The following is an 8,651-nucleotide window of genomic DNA, read 5'->3' on the forward strand; positions in this document are numbered from 1 at the left end:
ATTCCACCCAGGCTGACTTTACCTTTTAGCTCATTCTAAAATAAGTACCGATCGAACCGATACATAAATATTGTATATGTGTGTGCGGTGACCTACCCCCAGAGGGCATGTCTTATTGAATGTACAAGGTACGTAACAACTAAACAGTTGAAAGCTTGTCTGCGACCAAAAAGATTTTCAAATAGGTAAATTATAGGAACTACCTAATACTGTAAGCAGCAGTAGCAGTGTAAAATCGATGAGTTCAATTCCTCTAGTAGACTACCAAACCAAATTGTCGTGTATCTTTATGAGCAGATAGGTTATAGAATTCACTTGAAATCGAGTCAGAATTCTGGTTTAAGCACCCCACAACTTTTTTGTTTTTTTGGAATTTTCAGAACATGTTTGCGCATTTGTGTTCTGCACATGGGAATTCATAAGATTATGCAAAAATAGAAAAAGTATAAATTTTTGTAAGAAATTTAGGGGCTATTGTTTTTAGCACATCTCACGACCACCTGATACCTTCTTCGTTTCTTTTTTTCACTGACATGTATTGATGTTTTTCAATATTTTTCTCCCCATAAACACATTTAATATAATGAATATGTATCCAAGGGCAGTTCATTGTTTGATTGAAGCAAAGAATTCTGACTGTTCGTATTTCAAAGAAAAAATCCGAAAAAGAGTGAAACTTTTAGGATTTTGCCGAAATCGATACCTCTCAATTACCGGGAGTGGAGGCAAATGGCCTAGTGGTTAGAGTAGCAGACACGCGGTCGAGGGATCGCAAGTTCGAATCTCAGACCGGGCGATATGTGTGTCTCCACGCGGCTCCGGCAAAAGGAAATGGCGAACTTCTGACTCTTTCGCCACAACTTTCTCTCATTCTTTTCTCCTGCATCTTGCAGCTCACCTGCGACGGACCGGCATCCCGTCCAGGTGGGGAATCTATACGCCGAGGAAACCGGGAAACCGGCCCCACGAGCCAGGCATGGTTTGAGAAGGAACAAACAGCAACAACAATTATCGGGAAAATAATTTCGCAATCTTTTCTAAGTAATTATGTATTGAATGTATTGAGCTGTTTTTCTGAAAATCATTACTATTTTAGTCACATTAGAAAAAATAGATAACGTTTTTAAATGTTTAAAAAATGTTTTAAAATTATTAAAGCAATAAAATTTCTCTTTTTTCCCCTCTCTTTCTTTTTCACTTTGTCTATCTGTATCTCTTTCTGTGTCCTGCTCTTTCTCTTTCCCTGTCTGTCACCTTCTCTCTATCTGTGTATCTCTCTCTTTTTTCCCCCCTGTTTGTCTGCTTCTTGCTTTCTTTCTCCCTTAAACCCATTCCCCTCCTTTACTGAGCAATCATATCTTCTCATACCCTTCCTGTTGTTCGTAGTGTCGCAGCAAATAAAGCTAACCTAAGGTATATATATATAGATATATATAATTTCGTTATACCGCATAAACGTGGCTGCAGTGTGTACGTCTTGTAAGCATGGACCCTGAAACTAAAAGCGCGCAAACAGCTACTGCCGGTGACCCTGCAAACACTATATTCGGCAAAATATTACGTGGTGAAATTAAAAGTGACTTCATCTACGAAGATGACAAGGTTTGTTTATATATTTTTTATCGGCGTAATTTTTAGACAGCTTATTTCCTTGAACTTAATTTTCACTTTCGTCAATTTATACGTTAACAACTGGCGATTTACATACTGTAATAATATCTGAAGATTGATTTTACGAATATCTTCCGGTACAATGGTGCTCTACTGTTGAGCACTCGAGTAAAATAATTGATTTTAAAAAATAGTTAACGAGAGTTCAGTCCAGTAGTTTTGAGGTAGGTATTTAGGGTACTAGTACCGGTATTTAGACCTTAAAACTAAATAGTATTGTTGCATTAGAGACAATAAAATTATTTAAATGTGTGTAGATACTGATAAACTCATGTCAAAAAACAGGGAACCAAATTAGGACGAGACAGTTGTTGAGAAATGCAGTATATGCACTTGTCAAGGTGCACAAAGTCGACGAGATCTTGCATAGTTTGTTGCTTGCTTGGCATACCTACACGAGTGGGTACTAGTTAAGAGTGGTCCCGGTGCGCGTACTCGCGCATTCGCGCTAGCTAGTCGTGACTATTCGATCCTACAACGACTACCTAGCAAAATAAATAATTTTTTTACACAAAGTAAATAAAGTAAAAACACAAAGTAAAGATTGACAAGTCACGACTAGCTTGTGCGAATGCGCGCACTGGGACCACTCTTCTTAAGTTAGTACCCACAAGTGTACCTCTTCGAATTTGTTTCTTCATAATTTCCAGAAAAATGGACATTTTTTTTTCTAATAAAATTTTCTACAATTACACTTCAGATGGTTTAAATTCCAATTTATTGTGAACAAGTTTTTTCCGAGGATGGGGCGAAGAGTTTCGAAAAACTCACTCGAGTTGGGGGTTTTTTCCTCATAACTTTCCGAAAATAGAAATTTTTTTTATTGAAATTTTCTGTAAATATCTTTCACATGGTGTATATTACAATTATATCGGTATTTACCATGAAAAAAAAAACAAGTTCGCACATGCATACTGACACCCATCACGAAATGAAACTCGAAACTTCGAAAAAAAATTGGGTAAATTGTTGTGTGTCTATGTATTATAAAGGAATTGAAGGTTCCTGATACCTGTGGAGTATCACCTTCTCAGCCTCCTGGCTTCCCAGACCCCAGTCAAACCGTCCAACCAATGCTAGCATGGAAAACGGATGTTAAACGACGATGATGATGATGTAATCTTAAGGATATGAATCTCGAAGAAGCAGCTTATAAGTGGATGCGATTCAATAATCGTTTATTTTAGTTCTCGTTCATGTGGCTCGTTCCTGATGACCATCTTCATGGCAGCATGAAGTTCGTTATAGCTCCGTTCACGTGTGGTTCATTACCTCTGGAGATAACAGGTGAGGTTAGAGCAGGTTAAAGTCCGCTGTGAGCTGCCTGCTTCACAGTGTTTCTCAGTGTAAGCGAGAAGGAGAAAAGAGACTAAATGTCTTAATACACCTGCTTAAATAGTTATTGCCGACGAGAGTCTTGCTGTGGTCTCGCGCATGGCAAATGGTTGCAGGCGAGATCTTGCTCTTGTCTCAAACATGGTAATGGTTGCTGCCAAGATCTCGTACAAAATGGTGCTGGCTTTTTGTGCCATGCTATAGAGGCTCCACCCCTGATAATGCTAGTCCAAAATTAGAATGACTGGAGCAGGCACAAGAAAGCAAAGCTGGCCACTGATCGCAAACAACAAGATGTATTACAAAATGTGATATAAGTTGAGAAAAATAATTACAAGCAATATAAAAGGGGCATGCACAAAATTTTTGACGAAGTTCAATGGCAAGGCATTGGAATTGTTCAGCACACGAGAAAACAATTGTTTGTCACAAGAAAAAGATTAAATGTAAATATTTCTGTTGAGTTTTTTGGGCCAATGCACAGTGCAGCCTGTCCTGGTGACAAAGGGTTTGATAAGGAGAAATAAGAGTTCCTCTGACAGAATCATCCTGAACAAAAACATGAGTCCATTTGTCAATGTCAGGTGGGATGTGAGAGGGAATAGACTGGTCATATGGATGCATGGCTGGAAGACTTGAGAATTATGAGCGAAGTCTGGTGACATATGACGTTGGATCAGGATGCAATGAATTGTCTGGTGTCAACATTTCACCAGGGAGTGTCAGGATGGTACCGTAAAGGAGTTCAGCAGGGGAGAAACCTAAGTCTGTTTTAACAGCAGTGCGACAACCAAGAAGAACGATAGACAGGAATTCTGTCCAAGACTGTGGATCAGGAATGGTGCGTAGAGTGGCCTTCAGTTGCCTGTGAAAATGTTCGACCATCCTGTTGGAAGCTGGTTGTACAAATGTGATGAACGTCTAGGATTTGTGACAGTTCACGAAATAAGGACTCTTTGAACTGGTGTCCATGATCAGTGGTTATTTTAGCTGGGACACCAAAGCGAGAAATCCAGTAAGAAATGAAAGCTTGAACAACTGACACAGCAGAAATGTCCACTATTGGAATGGTTTCAGGCCAATGAGAGAAATGATCAGTGCATGTCACTATATAAGAGAAATCGCAATGGACAGGCCATGGTCCAACCAGATCAATGTGGACATGGCGAAAGCGAGTCTCTGGCAGAATGCTGGCATGATGCCAGGATGTCACAGTGAATGCAAGGCATCAAAAACAGAACACTGGTGGTTCACAGGTACAGTCTGGGAGAACCAGTAGCTGTATCACAAAGGATTGTACCTTCAGCAGATGGAAATGGAAGATAGGCAAACTTGCAACAGGACAACTGGCTGATTCTGGCAGTTAAATTGATTGCAGCAGGAGATGAAAGAAAACATACAGGAAGACGAGAGAGTGCATCAGCAGGTACATTCTCTGTTCCAGGTATATGCTGAATGTCACTCAGGAAATGTAGTCCAGGTGACAAAAAGCATGCGGTGAGTGTCTGTCCAATTTAGATGACAGAGCAAACATAAGAGGCTTGTGACCAGTATAAATCACAAAATCCCAGCCCTCGAGTTGATGTTGAAAATGATAAACTGACAGGTAGATAACTAAGAGTTCACGATCAAACGTACTGTAACGACATTCATCTGGCTTTAATTGACGAGAAAAGAATGCCAGAGGTTGAGTTTGATTGTTGACGGTATGTTACAAAACAGCACCAACCGCAGAATCCAATGCATCACCTGTTAAAGAGAGATGAACATCAGGAACCGGATGTGCAAGCAAAGGAACAGAAGCTATTTCTTTCTTGAAATGCTCAAAAGGTAGTGCCTCGGCAGATAGTGATAGAATTTTTTTTGTATTTGCTTTCAGTTGTCCGCACATTTATGTATGAATCTCCTGTAAAAGTTAACAATACCCGAGAAGTGGGAGGTGAGATGCATTGAATTGCAGTGACTTTGGAGGAGAGAGGTCAGATACATTTAGAGTTGATATAATGACCTAGGAATTCTAGAGAGGTCTGTCCGAAAACACACTTATTGGGATTGATTCGCACATTGTTGGTGCGAAGACGCTGAAAAAGTTGAGTTAAGTGTGGAGGTGATTTTCACACGTGTCGCTAGCTATGAGCAAATCATCGACATAAGCGAACACAAAGTCAAGTCCATGGACAACTTTGTCAATAAAGCTGTGGAATGTGCTCTGCAAACTGAAGCTCATAAACAGGAACTCGAAACATCCAAAGGGGGTGGTAACGGCAGTTTTGGGAATGTCGTCAGGGTTCATTAGAATTTGATGATAAGCTTGGATGAGGTCAACCTTGGAAAAAATAGTACAACCATGCAAGTTTGAAGAAAAATCTTCGAGATTCCTTATAGGATAGCGATCAGGAACAGTGACCGCATTCAAACATCTGTAATCCTCCACTGGGCGAAAGTCTTAATCCCCTTTCCATGCCAAATGAAGAGGAGATGCTCAAGGGCTGGTGGAGGGGCAAATAAGGCCGAGTTGGAGCATATGCTCAACTCAGATCGAGCCTTTTTGAGCTGATCAGGAGCGAGTCGAGTGTGTGACTTTGACTGATATGGCGTGCTAACATTTCTACCAGCTCGCCACCTTAGTAAAAGAAAATATTATTTCTATAATGTGTTCAAAGATGAAAAACACTCTTCCTATATACCTGACAATGTCATTAAAATCTGAAGTAATCACATCTTTGGAATTTCAAACAAACAAGATAATGCATAGTTACTTCAAATTGACGTAAATCAATAAGTATTAAATATGCCAGAGTAATTTGAATGTTAAAGGGTTAAACCAGAATTTTGCCTAAATTTGAATAAAATGTCTATTTTTTTTTTTATTTGTTTGTTTCTGAACAGTGTGTTGCATTTCATGACGTCAACAAGCAAGCTCCTGTCCATATTTTGATCATACCCAAGACACCCATTTCCCAAATATCAACAGCAAGTGATGAACATAAAGAAGTAAGTGAATTTATTCTTTTACTTGTTTCAGTCATTTGATTGCAGCCATGCTGGAGCACCACCTTAAAGAGTTTTAGTCACAGAAATTGACCCTAAGACTTATTCTATTAGTCTTGTTTGCTGAACCACTAGGTTGTGGAAACATAAACACGAGCATCAATTGTCAAGCAATGGCAGGGACACACACACAATATATGATGATGATGATGATGATATATATATATATATATATATTTTTAAATTAGAGAAGAACCACCATGTAGCAATTCAACAATGATTAAATCAAAATATATAGAAAAATTTTTTATATATGATAAAACATATACCTATAAGTAAGTAAAGTACAAAATAATAAATATATAGTATATAATTAGTAAAAAGACTACACGTGTTTCATGGCTATATTTTCAAACTGATAACAGTAAAATCAATTCAATTTAAATATAGTCACTCATCAGGTCCAAGATAAAAAAAAAGTAAAATAATTAAATAAATAAATATACGTATATTATCTCGTAAGAAAATATAAATATATATATAAATACATAATATTTTAATAAAAATTGAACAAAATTCAATAATATATCTTAAAATAAAAAGACAAAATATCTTAAATATATTCTGTTAAGTAAATCCTTAAACTTACTACATAGGACTTATTGTTTATAAAATTTATCTCGTTAAAAAGCGTGGTGTAAATAAAACTAGAATAAATAGATATAAATATTTATTTTATCTATGAAAATAAATTTTAGCTTATAGAAGAAAAAAAATAACAAACTATAATATATCATTACTAGAAAATTCAAATACAAGTAATTAAAACAAAATAAATAAATATATATATATATATATAAAATACATAATATACATTAAGGAGTGGTGGGGAGGGGTAGTGCTAGGAATATGGCTTAGGTACCAAGGGGGTGGCAGCCTGAAAATATTTGGGAACCACTGATGTAATCTGTTAGATATTCATGTAGGAGCACACACATGACCAGAGTTATTAGGCTACTGAGAAAATTAGAAGTTGGAACAAACACAGCTGTTCCAAGTTGTGTTCAGCATCCTACTTATAGCGCAGCATCAGTAATATATTACTAGCTCTTTTGATAATAACCCACCTGAAACCACCCTTGGTTCTATGACACAAGTTCTGTTTTAACCCATTAGCATTCAGTTTAACCATGGTGCCACGTAAAAAGCACTGGTGCTGGTGCCGCATGAGATGCACTGGTACTAGCAACAGAAACTGAAAGAAGCTTGTTGTGTGTGTGTGTGTGTATATATATATATATGTGTGTGTCTTTGTATCTGTTTGTCCACCACCACCATTGCTTGGCAACTGATGTTGGTGTGTTTACATCCCTGTAATTTAGCAGTTTGGCAAAGAGACTGATAGTACTGGGCTTACAAAGAATAAGTTCTGAGGTCAATTTGTTCAACTGAAAACCCTTTAAACAGTGCTCCAGTATGGCCACAGTCAAATGACTGAAACAAGTAAAAGAAAAGAATATTTGCTTTAGTTCTAATTGTTGGTTCTTATTTGTTCTCTTTTTTTTTTTTCAATCAGATTTTGGGCCATCTTCTACTTGTTGCCAAGAAACTTGCTGAAACTGAAACTGATGGAAATGGTTTTCGTTTGGTAATCAATGATGGTAAGAACGGAGGCCAATCAGTTTATTACATCCATGTTCACTTGCTCGCCAACCGCCAGATGACCTGGCCACCAGGTTGACTAAATTTCCAACTTCATTCCAGGATGTAAACTCCTGCAGTATTTCAAGGTGCATAATAATAATAATGTTGTAAATGTCTCTTAAGACAGTGTCTCATTTAAAGTTTTGCTGTAATCTATAAAGAAATAAAGTATCATCCTGGTGCATGAAATAATTCAATTTATTTCATTTCCATATGTTCTGTCTTCTGTTTTTATCTAATTTTATAAGAGGAAATACATGTAGTGGCAATAATTTGCTGAATTGGTGATCAGAATTAAATATATGAAATAAGTTATCATTTTAACACCCATGGGTTGAATGAAATTTGAGGCAGGTTTTCTACAGCTGGTTGTCACTGGAAATAAATAACACTGCTTGTGTTCTTTTGTCCAGTACAGTTAAATTCTCTAAGAAATGGAAAAAAAAGAAAATTACAATACTTAGATCTACATTATAGGTGCAGGAGTGGCTGTGTGGTATGTAGTTTGCTTACCAACCACATGGTTCTGGGTTCAGTCCCACTGCATGGCACCTTGGGCAAGTGTCTTCTACTATAGCCTTGGGCCAACCAAAGCCTTGTGAGTGGATTTGGTAGATGGAAACTGAAATAAGCCTGTCGTATATGTATGTGTGTGTGTCTGTGTTTGTCTCCCAACATTGCTTGACAACCGATGCTGGTATGTTTATGTCCCTGTAACTTAGCGGTTCAGCAAAAGAGACCGATAGAATAAGTACTAGGCTTACAAAGATTAAGTCCTGGGGTCGATTTGCTCGACTAAAGGTGGTGCCTCAACAAATTCTGTTTGACCCATGAAAGAATAGAAAAGTAGGTGCTAAAATGATAAAGTTCATCATACAACTACACAAATGCACACAATAAATGAGTCAAGAAGTATCTAATGTTAGAGTAAATTTTATTTATTTTACAGG

General features: G+C 37.4%; 1 protein-coding gene across 1 annotated transcript; it reads left to right on the forward strand.

Annotated features, from left to right (window-relative positions):
* The first annotated feature begins 1,391 nt into the window (after positions 1-1,391).
* Positions 1,392-7,902, forward strand: LOC115219148 (uncharacterized HIT-like protein Synpcc7942_1390). Its single transcript, XM_029789250.2, has 3 exons — positions 1,392-1,602; positions 5,896-6,000; positions 7,574-7,902. Exons 1-3 carry the CDS (start codon positions 1,486-1,488, stop codon positions 7,736-7,738), a joined length of 387 nt encoding a protein of 128 aa, XP_029645110.1. The 5' UTR covers positions 1,392-1,485; the 3' UTR covers positions 7,739-7,902.
* Positions 7,903-8,651: the final 749 nt, after the last annotated feature.

The sequence above is a fragment of the Octopus sinensis genome, linkage group LG14 (assembly GCF_006345805.1).
Source record: "Octopus sinensis linkage group LG14, ASM634580v1, whole genome shotgun sequence".
Taxonomy (NCBI): Eukaryota; Metazoa; Mollusca; class Cephalopoda; order Octopoda; family Octopodidae; genus Octopus; species Octopus sinensis.

Coding starts and splice junctions, on each gene's coding strand:
- LOC115219148 (XM_029789250.2), top strand. CDS start 1,486: ATGGACCCTGAAACTAAAAGCGCGCAAACAGCTACTGCCGGTGACCCT. Junction 1,603..5,895: donor TCATCTACGAAGATGACAAG/GTTTGTTTATAT, acceptor GTTTCTGAACAG/TGTGTTGCATTTCATGACGT. Junction 6,001..7,573: donor CAAGTGATGAACATAAAGAA/GTAAGTGAATTT, acceptor TTTTTCAATCAG/ATTTTGGGCCATCTTCTACT.